Genomic DNA, 19,949 nt, shown 5'->3' with positions numbered 1-19,949 from the left:
AACGGTGGCGTAGCTTTTGTGACTCGCAAGTGTGCATGGACCTTCACAAGCGGCGGAGGCCGTAGAAAGTGAAACTCGGCTGACAGCAACGCCGGCAACTGCGCGAACAAAAGAACACCGTGTCTAGACATTTATCCTTGAGACGCTTCGGTTCTTCCTCCCGTTCCTTGCTCAGCGACGGTTTGGTGCAGACTGCCACCATCCCGTTCCTTTTCTCTTCGAGGAATACAGCGATAAATAAGGCTCTGTGTAGAAGGGAGCAAGGCGGGAGCGAGAAGAGTAGCCTCTTCGCTCTTTGTTACGCAGACGTGCACACCTGTACAGAACCGTCTATATCATCCTGACGGCCACACCTGCTGCGAGAGTTCCCTGGGCTCAGTGTGCTCTTCCTCTCTTTGTTTTCTCTTTCGTTGGAATGTGTTCTCGGAATTCCACCCATCCTTGAGCCGCGGACAAGACCGTTGTCGGGCTCCCTGTTATTTTCTTCTTTTACCCGCAGACGACCAACAAAGTGCCTAACTGTAGCGGTCGAAAATTGGCCGTATGGTCCTGACCGTTCTTGCTGTTTTATTTTAACCTAAAATATTTGAAGCGGACGAGGAGCTATACAGGAAAATGTCATACTTTTTTTTTTTTTTCTCGCTTCTGCGGGATATCTTTTTCTAGCTCCGAAATTGCACAGGCCAGCATTTGCGATGGGTGGAGTAGCGTGCTTCCCCCCCCCCCCCCCTTTTTTTTTGTGTCGTTCAAGGTCATTAAGAACCGCCTACGTTCGCACTAGAGAAGAAAAAAAAAAGATAAAAATGAATGAGGGCAGAGTGCGACGTGCAAGGAAGCGAAGCGTGAAAAGAGAGAGAGAGAGAGAGAGAAAGAAACTACAGGTGTTTTTCAGGTTCTGTTTTTACCTCACGACTCAGCCTTATTCGCTCTGACAGCTCGAACATCTAAAGACGCAAACTAAGTAACGAAAGAAACACGACTCGCTGTTGCAACTGAGTCGTTGCGATCCGCGGTGCTTTGCTTGGTTCGACCTGCCAAAATGAATAACACGAATCTTTAATAAACTCAGGCGAAAGATCATTTCGCAGATTTTATCTCTGGTAGACTCCGCAAGTTCCCGAGACACTTGCCTTGTTCTGCTTTACATCATTATCTATATTATAAGCCTTTTTTTTTTTTTTTTTTCATCATCCCTGCCTTAGATCTCCCCCTCCTACCCCCGTCCCACCTTTTCCCATCCGTACACTCACCCCAGATGCTCGCAGCACACTCTACGCCTGTGTTCCCCTTGCACTTTCCAAAGCGACTCCACGTACGCCATTACTCAGTCGGTCGCCGTATCCGATATGCTTCATAACAGGAGAAATTGATTTTCCGCGAGCTGTACATGTAAGTGTACGGGCAGCAGAGGCGAAGCTCTTCACGCCAGGAGAATGATGGTTTCTCCGGTTCTGGTGGTCGCACAACGACCGAAGGAAGGTGCAGCGGCGCATGCCGCTGCAAGTTGGCAAAATAAAAATATAAAGCAGATTACGCATCTCGGTTTCACTGCTGCAGCGTCGGATCCCCCCCCCCCCCCCCCCCCCCCCCCCCCTGCTGTTCCCGTGACGAATGCGCGGTCAGCGACGCGTGCGGTGCAAGGACGCTGGAAGGACGGCGAAACCATTCGCGGCTATGCGTAGAGGCAAACACTTTAAACAGAAACGCGAGAGCGCGGCAAAGCAGTGCATATGTAGTACGCATTGTTCTCTTGTGAATGCAACAAGTGTTTGCACAAAAGATCCCTCCCTCTCCCTCCCTTCTGCAACAGTCGACCATTCCACAAACTTGTATATCCGCTGCGTGCCAAATGGAGCTAGCTAGATTGCTCTGTTGTGCAAGATACCGCCGTCGCTAGATACGCTCGCAACCCGCCGCTTTCCTCGCATTGTTCGCGCCTGTCATATCGTTCCTCTAGAGAGACGAATCGACGACAAAAACGAGAAAACCAAAGCAAACTACAAAATCGTGACATTCACGGCGTCGCATGCACGTGAGCTTTTGAGCGCGAATTTCGGTTGGCAGAAGAGGTAGAGGACAATTCTCACTGTATGTCCGCCTTTTTTTGCTGATTTCGCGCGCTCTTATGCACGCGAGGCTTATCTCAGTCTCGTCGTTGCCCATCTCTAGACGTTTCTTCTTCTTCTTCTTCTTCTTCTTCTTCTTCTTTTTTTTTTTTTTTTTTTTTTTTCGTGGACGCAGTGATGGCGTTGCTTTGAGAACTGGAGTCACGCTTGTTCATCGCGCGTACGCTGGATATCTTGGCGCGTCACCCTAGCGCGCGAAAGTTGTATTTTTCTCTTTGGAATTTCGCCGTGTGTGGTCGCCGGCACGGACTTGCTCTTCTTTAGCGTTCTACATGTGATAACGGCGCAGTTTAGTAAGAGTACTCTACAACTACGGTACCGTTTATATGGCGAACAGCTTGTTGAGAGCGTTTTCGTTATTCACGCGTGCCTTAAAATCGATTAGATTAGTCAGGGTGTCGCGAACGCCATAACGGTTTATATGTGCGAAATCATTGCTTTCGTTGTGAGAAGCTAACTGGATCATCGAGTAACTTTTCGCTTTTCCGATCTGCTAAGGGCGCCAGCCGTTTACAAAAACCCTCCAACGTCTGTGGTGTTGCTCTGCTCCGGAGAATCGGGAGCCAGGTCTGAAAACGACATAAAATCGTCCACTCTCGGCGTTGTACGCTACAGTTTAGTTGACTGTTAAATATATTTCGCTGAATGCTAATAGATGCATTATTTTCTGAGTTGGACTGTGTGGAGGTCTAATTTGTCGATCGTGTATTACTTTTCCAGACATCGACGAGTGCCAAGATCCGAACGCGTGCGGCCTGCACGCGGAATGTCACAATGTTCCTGGAAGCTACACGTGCGTCTGCCCCGACGGGTTCACCGGAGACCCCACGGTCGAGTGCCACGGTGAGTGGACATCTACTCGCGCAGTTTCGTCACCGCTTAACGCGCACAACGTCACACGCCCTGGCCGCGCACTCAGTGGACGTGCCGCATGTTTTCGCTGAGAGTGAGCTGCAGATGGCACAGCCGTCGACCGCTAGAACACTTTGGATAGCATTACATATTCTTAGCGTGTTTTTTTTTTTCTTTTTTAGAGCGTTATAAACGGGTTATTGTTTGTTTTGCATGCACTGTTTTATCTGTATCTGCAAGAAAGAATAAGCGAAAATTACGGTCGCCAAACAACACGCACTACAAAATCACCCATGACTGCCGGAGATTATTACTCGTATTCTTGTCTGGACACTTTGTCGTGAACGACATTTCAAGATAGATGAAACCTGTAACGTGGTATACTGCACGCTAGATTACTTTCCGTAACTGACATATGATGGAATGCGCAGGGGAGCAGTGTCAAATGATTGTATTAGATGTATCTCTTGAAGTGCAGGAATACGGAGAGAAAAAACATGTTCTTTGTTGTCATCCAAGGCTGTGGATGTGTCTATATCAGCATTCTACTGAGGTCAGGCAAGCATGTGGCAGGTTTTCCTTCGTTATAGTGCGAGATTATCTGTAATTTTGATTTCAATGAGCATGCGCTGTCACGAACTACATGCACGGCAGAAAGTATACTGTTGCCATTTTTGGGAAGCACAAGAAGAAAACTCAGAAGAGTTGCTAGGCCGGCAACGATAAAATTCGCAAAATTCCTCTGTGGGAATTCAGGGAAGCGCTGAAACTTGAACACTATGCTTTAGTTCACAAGAGGAAACGGCTGCTGCTTTTCTCATTCCTTGCTAAAGACACAGGGGCAGTGCATGCTGTTCTTCCAGAATGCAGGCGAACGAAGAAACTGAACAGCTATACAGCTCGCAAAAGTTTATTGGCACATACACTTCAAGCCAAAAAGGACTAAAAATGCTGTAGGGGTCAGTAGTTTAGTGACTGTGTTGCCACTGGTCCTCCCATTACTCTCTTGGGAAATAGACTCGCAAGTAAACGTCAGCCACATCTCATCTTTTCGTGGGTTACCATTTCCTCAAGAGGACTAATTGCTGCAGTTAGTCCAATTTTACCCACCATTAATTTAGAGTACTCTGAGCCCCAAAGAACCGAAATTGGCCCAGTGGCCACTCTTTCGGACGAGACTCTCTTAAAGACTAACAATTACTTCCTTATCACATATCCATTCAAAAGAAATCACCAGCTTGCCTAGCTCACTAGCTCGCCGCTAAAACTAAGTGGTGCAGTTAGTCCAGTTTTTATCCTTTTTTATACGACAATGTACGCACTGAACTGTAATGTGCTAAACATATGCTCCAGTGGTAGTTGTTTCAGGAATAACCGTGATGCTGCGTTTATAAATCATTCCTAAAGCAGCTATTATGTCCATCCACACTAACTGCAAATGGGCATCAGCCATGCACAGTTACACTCGCCGTAGAATAACCGAACCTTGCGTGGGCTAAGCTGTTAGTCCGGCTCATGGAGTGTGCGGAGGCCGAACGGTCTGTGACATCTACTCCCATTGCGGCGACGTAGACGTGGACGAGTGCCGCAACGACCCGTGCGGTGCCAACTCGGTGTGCCACAACCTTCCGGGTGGCTTCGAGTGCGAGTGCCAGCCGGGCTACAAGCCCCTGCCGGGACGCGCCCACCACGGTTGCGTGGACGTGGACGAGTGCCTGGACCCGCAATTCCCGTGCGGCGCGAGAGCCACGTGCGTCAACGCGCCCGGAAGCTTCTACTGCCAGTGCCCGCCGGGATTCACCGGGAACCCGAAGATCGCCTGCCAGGGTGAGTGGTCCACGCATGTCTCCGCGCGGGTGAATCGAAGGAAAGAATCGTAGCCATTGATGAATAATGTAGCCATGATGAATAAGAAGAGAAGGAGGACAGGCCTTTCGCCATTAAGTTCTTAAGCTTAGCTAAGTGTAATCCTGTGATTTTTTTTTTTTTTTATGTGTGCTACAGAGAAAATATCTCGCCGCTGGTAGCCAGATTGTAAAGGCGGTTATCGTCGCTGGTGCAGTTAAAGAACTCTTCACTCGGGCGTCGACCGACATGGGCGAATACAAACAAAAAGCACGCGGCGCGACAGCAAACCATCTACGGCGTGATGCGCAAGCGTTCATGCTTCGGAGCAGACGACGCCGTTGTTGTGCACAATTGGTAGCAGACGACGCCGCGCATTGCGAGCCTCTCTCAAGGCTGCGCAGTCTGCGGGCGGAATGGCGTTGCACAAACAATGGGAACAAAGAGTGGAAATGACGCTCGCAAGTAAAACTAAGAGTAAAAAGCACACCGCGCTCGCCTAGGGATTCCTGCGGCGTTAATTGGAGGAAGCGACACCCGAGAAGATGAAAGCGAAAGCGCGTGTGAACTCGCCGCCTCTTTTGTTCTGTCGCGTCCCTGCTCCTCCTGCCAGTGCTGCCGCCGCTGTTTGCGGACGAAGCGCCAACCTCGTGGAAGCTGCAGTGAACGCAGCGAGTGATGCAAACTGTTTCCTCTCAGCTCCTTTACAATCTTCCCTGTTCTCCTCTTTCGAAGCAGCGGTGGTGGCTAAACGTTTACGCGCAGATCAAGACGGAAGTTTGAAAGGAAGAAGAGGGTCAGGTCTGCGTTTTGGTTTAAATCATGGGCGACAGGGGACTAGCGTGCCTATCTGAAAACAATTTGAGATGAGGGAGTGTGTCATGGTAAGATAAAAGTGATGGTTAAAGAAAAGATTTTGCGTAAAAAGGTTCTGAGGACGATTATGACATTCCCTAATTCGAAATCTGAGTGCATCTATCTAGGTTTTTTTTTTTCTTTCTTTTTTCACTAGTCGAAAGAGAACGCGAGGGGAGAGCGCGGTTGCAGGGAGCCATAGACAGAGAGAGAATGTGTGTGTGCTTGTGTGTGTGTAAGGCGTCTGTTAATGCCGGCCTCGGCAAAAGGCCCGCACCCTGACCGGCAGGCCGTCTCGGGTGTCTGATAATCGAGCGGCGCAGAGCTGTTGTTGTTGTTGTTCTCCTCTAATTTGATGGCACATACCCATACATGGGGATCGGCCAAGAATCGGGGTGCAGAGATATTAGATTTTGAGATGTATAATTACATCGCAAAAAAAATAAATAGACATAATTGCTAGGGAATAGAGAAGGAAATGGAGATATGAAAAACCAAAATAAAAAAGGGTAATTACTAACGCACGCAGTAGGAGAATACTGATATTTATATGTACATATTAAAAATTCAAAGCATATTAGCGAGGCTGACGTTTTGTTTCTATTAAGAAGAGCTCATGGCTCTTCTGAGAAATCCTCTTTGACTCGCGTCTCTCTCGTGGCTCGTGTCTCTCGCTCTGTTACACCGGCGCCGACGACGACGCTGCTCATGCATAAGAGCTGCGCTCTAAAACTCAATGCTAGAAGTATATATATTTTATTATTTCTTAATTAGGTGTCGCCTTCACGCATTGTCGTCTTGTGATTAAAACACGCTTATCCCGTTCACTAATTAACCTGTATTAATTCGTTATTCTGCCGTAACCGCCAGCGACGCATTTTGTTCAGTTTTAAACTTAACAGGCGGAGCTACCACTTTGCTGCTGTCTGCCAAAAACCTATAGACCTACACACTTTGTCGCAACCCGGGATATCGCAATGCGGCCTCACGTCATGTCACGTGACCGGATGTTAACGTTGTGCGCTTTGAATGTGCTGGAAAAGGCTCTGTATGACAATTCTTTTACTGTAATATAAAGAAGGGCTTCCAGAGCTCTGCGATCGTGGGCTACTAGGAAAAACCAGCTAGCCTCCTTTACGATGTGCAGAACGCTTAATGAGGTATCGGTATACATATCGGTGCCCCTTCTTTGTCTTCCCCTGCATTACAGACATCAACGAGTGTCCACACGCTTGCGGCGCCAACACAGACTGTACCAACACGGAGGGAAGCTACTTCTGTCGCTGCAAGCTTGGATACATTGGCGAGGCGCAGCTATCGGCTGGATGCCATGGTACGAAAAAACTGATTGATTTATAGGAAGCGGAAGGCCGCGGTAACTGTATCACTTGTTTTCTGTGGACACCACCACCGCGCCGTAAGGGAAGGGATGAACGTGGGATTGAAAGTGGAAAGAGTCTACAAAGAGGAGCCGTAGTGGAGGGCTACGGAGTAATTTCGACCACCTGGGGATCTTTAACGTGCGCTGACATCGCACAGCACACGGACGCCTCTTCGTTTCGCATCCATCGAAACGCAGCCGCCGAGGTCGGGTTCGAACCCGGGTACTCCGGCACAGTAGTCGGGCGTCTTACCACTGCACCACCCCGGTGGGGCACCATGGTACGAAAGGATACGACAATGCATACACAAAATAGTCATGGTACGAAAGGATGCGATTATGCCTATTTTGTGTATGCATTGTGCACTGCTCGTAGTTCGTGCAGCGGAAAGCAGCGTATCCACAAGATTTTTTTTTTTTTTTCGGTGGATTTGCTCTGACGTTTGTCTACTAGGTAATTTAACTGAAGCAAAGTTCATTTTCGAGGTGTTTGTCGGCGCTTCGACTTGAGAAAATACCGTACCTTTAGTTCTTCACAAGTGAAGAAGAAATTTAAGTACGAAGGAAAAAAAAGAAACTATCATTATAAAGAAGTAGGACCAAAATTAGTGCTAAGCTAAAGTCTAAACGTCGTCATGAGCTAACTTTTATGTAAAAAAAAAAAATGTGAAAAGAAAACCCGTTATTGTCTGCTCATTTTTTCCTCTCACTGTTGCGGCGCAGACTTGGACGAGTGTTCGCGACCAACGGCTTGCGGCCTGAACGCACTCTGTCTTAACGATGTGGGGTCTTACCATTGCACCTGCAAGGAGGGCTACTCTGGAGACCCAAGGATTCAGTGTCTCGGTGCGTATGTAGACGTGCACGCTATCTAACTCACTCCTTCGTTATTCCCCCTGTTGCCGGTCGCGCACATATGTGTTCACTTGTGTGCTCACTCTTTCCGACACCTGCGCAGACGTGGACGAGTGTGCCCAGAATCCCTGCGCCATCGGAAGCCTCTGCTACAACAGCCCCGGCAGCTACCGGTGCGAGTGCCCCAAGGGATACACCGGGAACGCTTACCAGTCTTGTGAAAGAGGTGAGCTTCCGGGAGGTCTGTAACACTCCGCGCTTTATTTCGGTGCCTGCTTTCTACCGTCTCGGCAGCCGAACTTTCCCGCATATATACGACTGGCTCCAGAATAGTATGGTAATATAAACTCTTAAACCAATTGTGTTCATAACATTTTTACTCGATCGATAAAGATGGGAGCGTTTGCGGGACGGTTACTTCGTAGAAGCACTTTCCGACGTTCCTCGCTTGTTGGGGAGAAATTTGAACCGGGGAAAAAAAAATCATAAAAAAATAATCATCAAGAAAACACGGTATTCTTATGGCGTGACGTGATTACTTCGGAGATAATCATGCGAGAAACGTCATGTTTCGTGTGCTCTGTCATTAGTAGACGTCGGCCACTTCGCGCGATATTGTAGGTATAAACAGCATACTTCGCCTAGTGCCGATCTAGTACCGGAAGGCAAGAAATGTGCAACGGTATTTTTCGATCGCCCGTTATGCCCTGTAAACGCGCTGTTGATTGACTGAGAACCCGGTGAAAGGCTGTTTAGGTTAGCGAGGTTTCGACGCCAAGATGAAAAAAAAAGTTGGCGAAGGTATTTCTTGAAGAAAAAAAAAAAGGGGGGGGGGGGGTAATACACGTGTTCTTTCTTTTGATGCACATTTCCGCGTGCGTTCTTCTTTGTATATACATTTTTTTTTTACCTCGCCTTGTCCCTTAATTGTTGCTTTATGCGCACTTTATCCGCAGATATCGTGGGTGTGGAGTGCACGACATACCACGACTGCACGGCCAACGCGGAGTGCGTCAACAACTTCTGCCAGTGCAAGAAGGGTTACCAAGTGTCGCCCAACCAGAAGGAATGCATCGGTAAGATTGGCTGCGCGACCCTGGGCTGTCCTTCGTTGCGCTCGGCTTATTGTTCAGCTTGAAGGAGCCAGCAGCTGAATGTAGCGAATTCGGTGCAGCTTCACCAATAGTACCTGGGCTGAAAAGCTGCGTCATGGATAGCTCACTAAAACGTCCAGTTGATTTACCAGACAACACTTTCGTTTGTGTTATTCCAAAGCATTCTTCTGGCCACAAATACGCTGGTAGAAATCGCATGTATTTGCATCAGACAGCTCAGCTGTGACCATTGGGGGCGGCGCTTGATGCGGCAATGCCTCGGTTAGTAACCAACAAGCCTAACTCTTCGAAAAACTGTACAGGCAATTTATTGTATTATCTAAGACCCGGTTCCATGGACACTTTTCAGTCGTAAACGCACGTGTCTGAGCGTCTAGCATCACCTCCCAGAGGCATGCACCTCCATGTCAATCGTTCTGGCTCGCTCACCCTCTCGGCTCGATTGAAAATCTTTCAATACGTAAAGGAACGGGCAGGGGATAGTTGAAAAGACTTGGAGCCGTGAACAAAAGATGCAGGGGAAGCTCGAAGGTAATAGTAGTGGAAAGCCAGGAGGTCCTATTGTTGCAAACCGGACCCCCCTTTTGAGCGCAAGGGCATGTACGGACATCTTGTACAGATATCTGCGCCGCGCTCGCGTCACGTCTGGCGCATGCATGGACCGGTTTCAGCGCACGCGAGACTGTTAAAGGCTTAACGTTCAACAAACTGTTCGCAAGTTTTTATACTAAGAATCGTGACATGAGCGTTAATTTTAATTGATTTCATAGTTGTCCTAACCACTGCGTTCAAAGACCGAGAGTTTCCCAAACTTTCGTTCGCCAAAGGTTGTTTCACTGCCATGCACAAGTGCATAGGACAGAGCCCACGTGCAGGTCACTTTTTTTTTTTTTTTTTTTTTTTTATGTGGGCATGGTGGCGTTGTTTTTGACCTCGGCTTCTACTGAGCGATCAAGAGTCAAATACTTAAGTGGCGCTGTTTTTTTACTGTTTTTAGGCCACGCGTGTTTGCGATGTTCATGAGTCTTGTTTTGACCGCGCAGCACGCCTTGCATATCTACTTTGGTTGGGATCGAGTAAATTTTGCATATTTCACTACGCATATACTTTCTCATTTTTATTTAATCATAAAGATAACGAGATTGTAATTTTTGTTTTCTGTAAGTGTTTAGTTTTCGGAGCTGGACGGTGGTTTGTCGCGTTCTTCATAACTCCCCATCCTCAGGGGTTTGATAAGTCGGCTCACTGCAGTATTTATGTGCCGCAGTGAAGCCAACAGAAACGCGCAATGCTTGAAAAGGATCGTTCGTGGGCTGAAAGATTGTTGAAGATAACCAACAGGACACTAATGCTCGGGACGTTAGCACGAATATATATTCTTTTGTTTACGTGTTTATATATTCTTGGCTCTATCGCCGTTTCATAAGAAACAATATCTTTCCTCTCCTGTTCCTTTCAGATCGCAACGAGTGCTTGTCTCGTGGAACTTGCGGCCGCAATGCTGCCTGCGTGAACACCGAAGGCGGATTCCTGTGTCAGTGCAAACCGGGTTACGAGAAGATCCACCCGTCACCGCAGAGTCGTTGCCGAGGTAAGCATGCTTCGGTCACATGAGTACACAGCGCGTGTGCAGATGATGCTGTCACCCGCTCTCACCATGTCTGCCACAGAGCCCTGTTCTGTGTGATATGTTTGGTGTTCATTCTACCACCTTTAAGCGAATTGTTTTGTATTGCGGCCATTGTTTTTTTTTTATTTGCAGTTGAACGTCTTTGTTACTTACAATCTGTTATAGCAAGGTTGTTTTAATCATATTTTAGATTTTTTGCACAATATGATATATAATCGACTGTGGGGCGAATCAGTCTTACAGATCAAAGTAATGGTGTGGAATTGCGCTATCATTTCACGCTTTGTATGCTTGTGCCTGCATGTAGGTCAATTTAGTTTAGCTGGCAGTAGAGTAATTCCAGAGAGAAAGATAGATGCTCTGCCGTAAGGTAACATTAATATATCTGTGTTATAACATGACACGTGCAAATTAACAGACTCTGTCCACAGAAACTGAAGCTGCTTCTAGTAAGTTGTAAGCTCTTATTTGTTTTACTTGTATGCCCACACAGACATCAACGAGTGTCTGGCCAATCCTTGTGGCAAAAACGCCAAGTGCGCCAATGCTGACGGAACCTACCGCTGCTACTGTCCTGAACACCTCATTGGAAATCCAAAAGAGGCATGCGTCTGTGAGTGTACCCCTGATGCCTGTTTTTCCATGCCATTATGTGCGTACATACCCACAATTAGTGCTAGTGTTGTCGTTGAACTGACAATCACCATTAATGAGCCCTTATGTTTTCTGAAAATATCAGTAAGTGATAATTCCCTCAAGTGAGCAGTTCATTTCTTGTTCATCATGCAATTAATTCAAAATGAACCTAATTGCCAAAAAAGGTGGCAATATTTGACACACTGGAAACAGCACAATAGGTTAACCTAAATTTTAGTGCCCAATAGGTTGCTGCAGGTTACCTGCAGTTTGACAGCAGCAGAAATTACTGTGTGAATTAATCAATGTCTCAAAAGCAAGCACTTGTCTTGCATTTCGAAGCGGTGCAGTAACTACATCTCAGCTAGGCATGTTCTGTTTTGTCACATCTCCTGTCTCTTATGCTTGTGGTAATTGGTTTGATTACCTTCGCTGTTGGGCACTTAATGGCCCGCCTAAGCTGGTGCAAGCATTCGCAGGCCTTGTTTTTCACTTTCTCAGAGAATAAACTAGTGGGAACGGAGCTGGGACCTGGTCTGTTGAGCACATATATATGTGCATATTATAAGACCTGCATACCCTCCTACAAAACATTATAACTGTGACTTTCCCCTTGCCTCTCTCGGTAACCCATGCAGCACCCTGTGAGATGGTGGAGTGCGGCCGCCATGCCACTTGCCAGGCCAATGGTAAAGAGGCGGCGTGCGTCTGCGATGTAGGCTTCACTTTCAACCCATCCAACATCCGGGCCGGATGCATTGGTGAGACAGAGTGTGGACGGCACATAATTCTACTGGGCACAAAAATATGACGTGAAATTCAGGCGCTACCTGTGGCCTGTTTTTGAAACTTAGAAGATGGAGGTGCAACTTAAGAGTTGGGTAGTCAGCTATTTGTGGTGCTCTGCAATTTTTTGTTTCTAATACCACCATTTTTTGAGCATCATATATATCACACATCAGCAGGGAATCATAGTACTCACAGTATTCCAATGGAGTATAAAAAAGTGGCAAAGAAAAAGCAGGTGCGCTCAAGACAATGCACGAAGAAAGCATGCCGGCTGCTTAATGCCTTTTTTTTCACGTTTCACTGTGAGCCTTTGTCAGCTCATTCAACTTCTTTTTTTATCCCACCTGAACTGATTGCTGACTTAATTGGGGACTATGCATCCTCTTGTGCTGAGACTGGATACTCAGTCCAATAATGTTAATTAGGGTGCAGAAATCTTGTATGAAATAAGAAGTCTGCTGCTGCTCTTTCCGTTGCCTTTTGTATGCTTTTTCGTCCCCTTCAGTAGGCTAGCCAAGACTCCATGTCTTACCCTTTAACGGTGCCTATTTTAGGGCCGTAGGTAACTTTTACAAGGACAAGCATGGAGCAGCCTCTGGAGAGAGGGGCACGCATAGCTTATAATCATATAAGTGCATCGATCATCACGGTTGTTTTTCGGCTTTTGGTGCTCATTTCGCATTGCATTCCAAAAACTCTGGGAGGTAACAAGTCCTCTTTAGTCTCCAGGAGTGCCAGAATTGCTAGAGTAGCCTCTTGATATTGCATTCATTTTTTGAGTAAGGTTGTACAAAAATCCGTGTGGCCATACTGTCCACCCTACCGATGACAACAGCTTCTCATTATGCGTGTACACATGTAACACCTATGACTCTTTTCCCGACTATGCCCAGATGTCGACGAATGTGGCGTACACCACGGCCCATCGGGTCTGTGTGGCCAGGGGGCGCTGTGTAGCAACACACCGGGCAGCTATCGCTGCTCCTGTCCACCGGGCTTCACTGGGGACCCGTTCCGGTTCTGCGAGGATGTCAACGAGTGCGACCGGCTGCTGGGACCTTCGGGTCTGTGCGGACAGGGCGCCCTTTGTGCCAATACATTGGGCAGCTTTACTTGCTCCTGCCCGCCCGGGTACTCGGGCAACGGACGCGTCCGCTGTCACGGTTAGTACACTCATGTGCACCTGCGTACAGAGGAGAGAGAAGCTTGCATGTGACATCAAAAGTGCCATATATGTTGCATCAAGCATAACTGTCAGCTAGCTTCACAGTCTGACACTTTTTTAAAGCTTTATATCGATAGCTATTGGTGTCATCTCCCCGATTTGGCTTCTTTGTAGTGGCGCATATGCTACTACAATCAAACCAAGGCCATATTTTTTTTTTTTAATGTGAACGAGCTCATGTTTTGTGACGTATTTATATAAGTGGTAAAATAGTGTTACTAAGCATATGAATGTGATCTAACCTCACCTTCCAGACATCAACGAGTGTGCACAGACGTTTGGACCAAACGGAAAATGTGGAATATCTGCCATATGCACAAACACGCCTGGGAGCTACCACTGCAGGTGTCCACCAGGAACCTCTGGAGACCCAACTGTTCGATGTAAGAATACCACATAGCTGTGACTGCTGCATCTAAAGTTACATAATTATTCACGATGCTTCTTTGATTGCTGCTCAACAACCGATGAATATGTCACAGTTTGTAGCTGCCAGTACGCCAATTAATGAGGTGAATGATCTCAAACATTGCTTGTTTGGCAATCTGATGCTTGCCTCATTGTTTAACATCAGTGTCATGCATAATAAACTGAGAATTAATTAGGACTGCTTGCACTGGATGGCATATAAAGGACAGCAGATATTGAAAGCCCGTTCATCTGTTTTTGTTATGCTTGCATCGAAGCTAGTGTTATAGTCGTTCGAATGCTCTCTATTTTGGCATTCACTCCTTCAGGTGTTCAAGTTGTCCAGTGTGAACGAGATGATACCTGCCTAGGCCATGCAGTCTGCAGAGACCGTCAGTGCTACTGCCCTTCGCCCAACTATGGAAGTGAATGCCAACGTACGTTGATATTCATGCTGCATTCATTCTCCTCTCGTTGAGAAGCCTCATTGTCTTCTAATTCCTAGAGGTTTCTACACATGCACACGTTCCCACTGTTTCTTCGACAGATCCTTGTGAAGATATCTTCTGTGGTGCTCATGCCAAATGCCAGCTTGATCACGTTGGGCAGCCAATTTGCGTTTGTGCACATGGCTTCACTGGTCAAAGTAACAGCCTGCCTGGTTGCGTTGGTAAGCATTTTGCTTCGCTTTCTTTAGCTGCCGCAATCAATTTTCTTTATTCTACTGCTCGCTCTGGGTGCATTTTTAGATTGTGTTTTCATGTTGGTGAAATGTTATGAATTTCTTCTATGCAGACATCGATGAGTGTTCTGGAAGCAATCCTTGTGGTCACGGCGCCCTTTGCCGAAACTTGCCTGGGAAGTTTGAATGTGTCTGTCCGCATGGATTTGAAGGTGACCCTTTCAGAGGGTGCTTGGCAAAAGGTGAGGCCCTTTGGCTTCGTCTTTTTTTTTTTTCTCACTCATTGCACACAGTATGTGGCTTTAACACTAGCCTGGTTTATAGTAAACGCAGCTTGTATGCTATATTGGTACATCACATGCTTTCTTTTTTTTTTTTTTTTTCACAGAATAAAATTTTTGTTCTCAACAATAAAATTCGTCTGTAAAAAAAAACTGCACATTTTTACAGAGCAACAAGTCATCCATGGCTGTTCAACTGCTCGCCCTTGTCCACCACACGAGGAGTGCATATCAGTGGATGGACGCAGTCAGTGTGTGTGCCGTCGGGGCTTCACTTATGACACATCTATCGCTCGATGCAGAGGTGAGTGATAATCAATTAAGGTGATGGTTTTAATGTAGCTTCTGTGTTCTGTGCTTGTCTCAAGTAAAATTTTTCGGTGTCTTTTGAAACACTTGGAACTGATTGGGTCCGGTAGGATTTTGTATTTGTTTTCTGCGAAATTATTTATCAAGTTCTTGTACGATTTTGTCATAACTTTTCTCAAAGCAGCATGGGTCTGCTGCTTTATTATTTTTTTTTTCGTGCTTTATTTTGTCACAGTGATCATGTCATTGCACAGACATTCTTAAGGTTCGTGCTTTATTGCTTTTCTCTGCATTTAGTGCAGACTGCACCATCTCTCGATGCAACCTTTACAATGTGGACACTGAAACTTTGGGCACGTCCACACTCTGTACTAGAACGTTTTTGCAGAAAAAAAATCAGGCTATGGCTCAAATATGCCATTTCATCTCTTCTTCTGTCCAGATATTAACGAGTGCTCGGAGTTCAAGGCAAGCTCTCCGTGTGGCTTGAACGCCTTCTGCATGAACTTGGAGGGCAGCTACCTCTGCCAGTGTCCCCGTGGCCATGTGGGCGACCCGTACTCCGTCTGCTACCCGGAGGAGATTGAGTGTCAGAAGGACAGCCAGTGCCCTGGAAACACTGTTTGCGTCAAGGACCGTTACCAAAAGGGGGTGTGCGGTTGCAAGCACCCCTTTGTTCGGGAGGGAGAGTACTGCATCAGTAAGTGCACGCCTTCCCACCTTCAGTCTGGGGAAGTCACTTCACCCCCAGTATTTATGCTAGCGCGTGCCAAAGTAGTCGTGTCAGCAAATTAACGTTCTGAACTAAAGACAAAACGCCTATCATTTTTCTACGTAGGTGATGCCTTCAACTTCTTTAAGCCTATGTTATGAACACACTTATTCGTCAGACTTGTGCCCTAAGCATCACAAACAAATCTATAGGTTGTGAAAAATTACTATAGTAGGATACAACTTAGAAAAAAAGGGACAGTAGTTGCTAATTATGGGCATTAATATGTGGCCTGTGCATTACTTCACTGAGTAATAAATGGAATCACTTTTTACAGTTAGACGATCCCAAACAAGCGAGAGGCATCAGAATTCTTGGGCTTTTAATTTGCTCTGACTTTGTTATTTGAGTAACCGGAAAGCCGTAACAACAGATCACTTTCTGTCGCAGAGGAAGTGTGTGTGTCGTTTACTGCAGACTTAAGTTATATCTGACCATAATGGAGTTAGCAGTTGTGTACTAGCCTAAATCCTGCAGTGCATGTATGGAACCTCTGTATATACATTATATGGTTTGCTGACCAGCTGTTGCCTCAGTTCGAAAAAAAAAAGTGCTACAGAGATCACAGTGCATGAGGAAGCATATCTTTTGCTGCATAATAATTGTAACACCACCGGACTGTCTGAAGTGACAGGTCAGAAAACATAAGTTTGCATAGGAATATCCCTATGCTTGGGCACATCGAGAACAAAAAACATAAATACTTCAACAGTGGTGCAATAGTAGCACGTGTGTACCTCAAATGGCGTTGAAAAGTATGGTTTAGTTTGGATAGGTTGTTTGAGATTAGCGGCTCAAAAATTTGCTTGGTGACCTTCAATAACACATATACTTAAGTGAAAGTGTGATTGGATGTGCCTTTCTGACTTCTTCTCAAGGTGTACAAGAAGGCATTACTTTTGCTCAGCATTGTCTGATGTCTGACTGTATTCCTAATATAAATTTTCATCACACTGATTAAAGCTTGTTGGCAGGATTTGAACGTTTATTGAATTACAAGGCATACACAAAGATACATTTCTGTGCACCCCGGTTTATGAAAAATGCATAAGACCTGTTTGTTTCAAGAGGTTTATGAAGGAATCGAAATGCTAGAAAATTGCGACAGGCATCTGAGGGTAGACCGATTATTCCCTGCAGGCAGCTGGGGTTTAAGAGAAGACGCAAAAGTTCTGATGATGATAGCATAGGGCATAAAGAAAACAAAAATTAAATTTGGGCAGGACACAAAAACTATTGCCTGCAAAGAGAATTGCATTTGAATTTCAGAAACAAGGGTCATTGTTCTAACGAGAACTTTCGTTGCTATTTTCTGCTCAGTGGTGAGCCGAAACTGCTCGACTACGAACCCATGCCCAGAGAACCAGGAGTGTGTTTTCACCGGGCCGAGCTACGGTTTCTGCATCTGCCCCAAAGGGTTCACTCTCGAGGCCACTGGGTTTTGCCGAAGTAAGTCACTGTGGCTTCAACACTAATGCTGCCTGTGCGTTTTTTGTGTACCAGCTGTTACTTGAAGTTGACGTATCGCTATATTGACCTTTCAGACATCAACGAGTGCGAAGAAATCAGCGAATGGTCACCATGTGGGGCCAATGCCCAGTGCCGAGATGCACTTGGAAACTACCAGTGTCTCTGTGCCCCAGGGTACACAGGAAATCCACGACAGGGCTGCTCCCCCATTCGTAAGTTATCATACTTTTCTGCGGGCTACTGTAATGAATACCTTGTAGCACCCAATGGAAAGCATAGATTTTTTTGTTGTACTTCTTGTCATATCAAAAAAAATTAAAAATAAGCAAGTAGAAACTCAACAGCACTGCAAAGAAGAAATACCAAAAAGCGAAACATATTTGTAACATATGTCACAGTGCAAATTATTAATTTCAATTCACGACAGGCAAAACAACGATGTGCAATAAACAATGTACATTATATATAGAAAAAAAATCATGATCGTATTTCTTTAATCGTTATCATGTGTAAACCACCTATGTCACTTGTGCTCCTGCACGTCAAGCATTACATTTTTTCAAATATTCTTTTTTTTCTTTCCTCCTCAGGCATACGCTGCCGGAATGATCCCGACTGCCCGTCGAATGAAAAGTGTGTTCGTGGACAGTGTCAGTGTCTTCCTCCGTACATCTTAGAAGGTGACACTTGCAAAGGTGAGCATTCTCATTTTTATCGTTACCTGTCTTTGCTTTCCAGCTCAATGTGTTTTCTGAAGGTATTTGCACTTCAGTTTAGTGCATTGCAGTAAATAACACATTTTTCAAGGCACAAGTTAGGGTGCCATAATATAATAAGCATAACAGGTGTTTTTCAAGAATGACAGAGTCAAGCTTAGTAAATGTGCATATAATAGTCTCCTGAAGCATTCACAGTAGATTCTTTTATTGCTTTATTCAATCTCTCTCTGTCCTGGGTAGTTTTTGGTGCTATAGAAGCAGTCTTGTTGCACCATTGAAACAAGACGACACCACCACTGACTGATCGTTTGTACGAAAGCAGAGTACGTTCGTGGACATATATTCTTAAAAGATATACGTCAGGGTGTCTTGTGATTGATCTCAAAAACCACTGTGCAATGTGCGAGGCCTTTTTATGCGCCTTCACACTCTAGTGTATGTAGGCACATAGAACAAGAGAGAAGGGGAAAAGGCCAAATGTAGAGGAATAGCAGTGTTGACAAAATATGTGCCTGTGGCACTGTTAATAGCGTTTTTTTCGAGCAGTGTTAAAGGCATTGTCTACTGCTGGTCCGGTCAAAAACGACCAGTCAGCCCTCCTAAAAACACAGCTGGACTTGACTGGAAGTTGAAACCGTTCAGATTTAATTTGGTTCTAGTCATGCTTTCAGGGGTTTGAACTAGACTTGTTAGACTGGACAGGTCAGACAGCGAAGTGAACATCATCCATTGGCAATCTCTCTGACCATGCAGATCCTTGTGCTTGGATTCAGTGCGGCCAGTATGCGACTTGTGCCCTCACGCCATCGGGACCGCAGTGTCAGTGTAACCCTGGATGTACTGGAAACCCGCAGACTGGCTGCTGGGGTAAGACTCCTTTTCTCCCTATCTGACGCCATTGCTTGCCTCCCCTGAACAACTGCAACATAATTATCGAAATACTGAAAAGATTGGTGTTCAGATAGCATCTCCATCTTCACAATATTATTGGTGCAAAAAATTAAAGAGCACTGCAGAATCTGCATTGGAGTAATGCGAAAGCACGGATGCTGGTGTTGGTTGCTTCTGATTGCTTCTAGTTGCTTAATTCACTTCTTGTTTACCCATTTTAGTCTTTGGTACTCCCGAATTGCATGCCAATCTCTTCCTATGCCCTTTTTCAGCTCTACTTCCAGTTGCGTGACGTCACATCCTCTACGTCACATTAATTCACTTCTTGTTTACCAATTTTAGTCTTTGGTACGTTCAAATTGCGCGCCATTCCTTTCCCTAGCCCTTTTTCAGCTCTACTTCTGGTTGCGTGACATTACATTCTTGACATCACCCTAATTGACTGCCTTAATTACCTACTTTAGCTTTTGGTACTTTCGAATTGCGCTCCAATCCCTTCCTATGCCCTTTTCTGGCTCGACTTCAGGTTGCCAGACTTCACCTTAATTGACTGATTTAATTAACTGTTTTAGTATTTGATACATTCAAATGTGGCACCAAGCCATTGGCTAATGAGATCATTTTCGCCTTTACTTTTAGATTTTTGCCTCAAATTAATTACCTAATTAACTTATTGGTCCATATTGAAACCCATTCGCAGCACGAATAAAACAACGACATGAAGAAAACACGCACGACAGGACGAATGCTGCACTTCCAACTAAAGTTTATTATGAAAAAACCAAGCTTAAGTACAGAGCTACTATCACCTTCTGACAGTCAAACATGTGTGTCTAAAAAAGCAACTTCATTATCATGTAGATAGAGGGATGGGATGCTGACACATTGATCGCCTGCTTTTCTGATGTGAAATGCCTCAATTATTTCTCTTTCTACCTGATCTCTTCCCCGCCCAAGAAACTTAGTTTTCCGAAAAATGGGTTTGCACTTACAGTCTCGGCAGTGAATTGCGAGATTGCTGCCTTTTCCTTCTTTCACCTGATCGTGGTGTTCTTTTGCTCTCTGATTAAAACAGCGTCCCGTTTGACCTATGTACACACGATTACAG

The 19,949-nt window shown here is 45.7% G+C and overlaps 1 protein-coding gene across 1 annotated transcript in view; it reads left to right on the top strand.

The window, feature by feature from the left end:
* The window catches only part of LOC146197018 (uncharacterized), a 330,602-nt gene that overhangs the window by 243,065 nt on the left and 67,588 nt on the right, over positions 1-19,949 (top strand). Inside the window, exons 7-26 of the mRNA XM_084598725.1 lie at positions 2,847-2,969; positions 4,551-4,805; positions 6,889-7,011; positions 7,783-7,905; positions 8,018-8,140; positions 8,871-8,990; positions 10,489-10,620; positions 11,153-11,272; positions 11,934-12,056; positions 12,978-13,247; positions 13,564-13,692; positions 14,047-14,154; positions 14,265-14,387; positions 14,513-14,641; positions 14,850-14,984; positions 15,432-15,689; positions 17,082-17,210; positions 17,306-17,443; positions 17,822-17,926; positions 18,704-18,817. Of these exons, the coding sequence (XP_084454851.1) occupies positions 2,847-2,969; positions 4,551-4,805; positions 6,889-7,011; positions 7,783-7,905; positions 8,018-8,140; positions 8,871-8,990; positions 10,489-10,620; positions 11,153-11,272; positions 11,934-12,056; positions 12,978-13,247; positions 13,564-13,692; positions 14,047-14,154; positions 14,265-14,387; positions 14,513-14,641; positions 14,850-14,984; positions 15,432-15,689; positions 17,082-17,210; positions 17,306-17,443; positions 17,822-17,926; positions 18,704-18,817 (2,880 nt within the window). The remainder of the gene's footprint in view (positions 1-2,846; positions 2,970-4,550; positions 4,806-6,888; positions 7,012-7,782; positions 7,906-8,017; positions 8,141-8,870; positions 8,991-10,488; positions 10,621-11,152; positions 11,273-11,933; positions 12,057-12,977; positions 13,248-13,563; positions 13,693-14,046; positions 14,155-14,264; positions 14,388-14,512; positions 14,642-14,849; positions 14,985-15,431; positions 15,690-17,081; positions 17,211-17,305; positions 17,444-17,821; positions 17,927-18,703; positions 18,818-19,949) is intronic.

The sequence above is a fragment of the Amblyomma maculatum genome, chromosome 3 (genome assembly GCF_055883805.1).
Source record: "Amblyomma maculatum isolate TAMU_Amacu chromosome 3, ASM5588380v1, whole genome shotgun sequence".
NCBI lineage: Eukaryota > Metazoa > Arthropoda > Arachnida > Ixodida > Ixodidae > Amblyomma > Amblyomma maculatum.
Note: the sequence above shows the minus strand (reverse complement) of the source record. Positions and strands in the feature narration are given on the sequence as shown.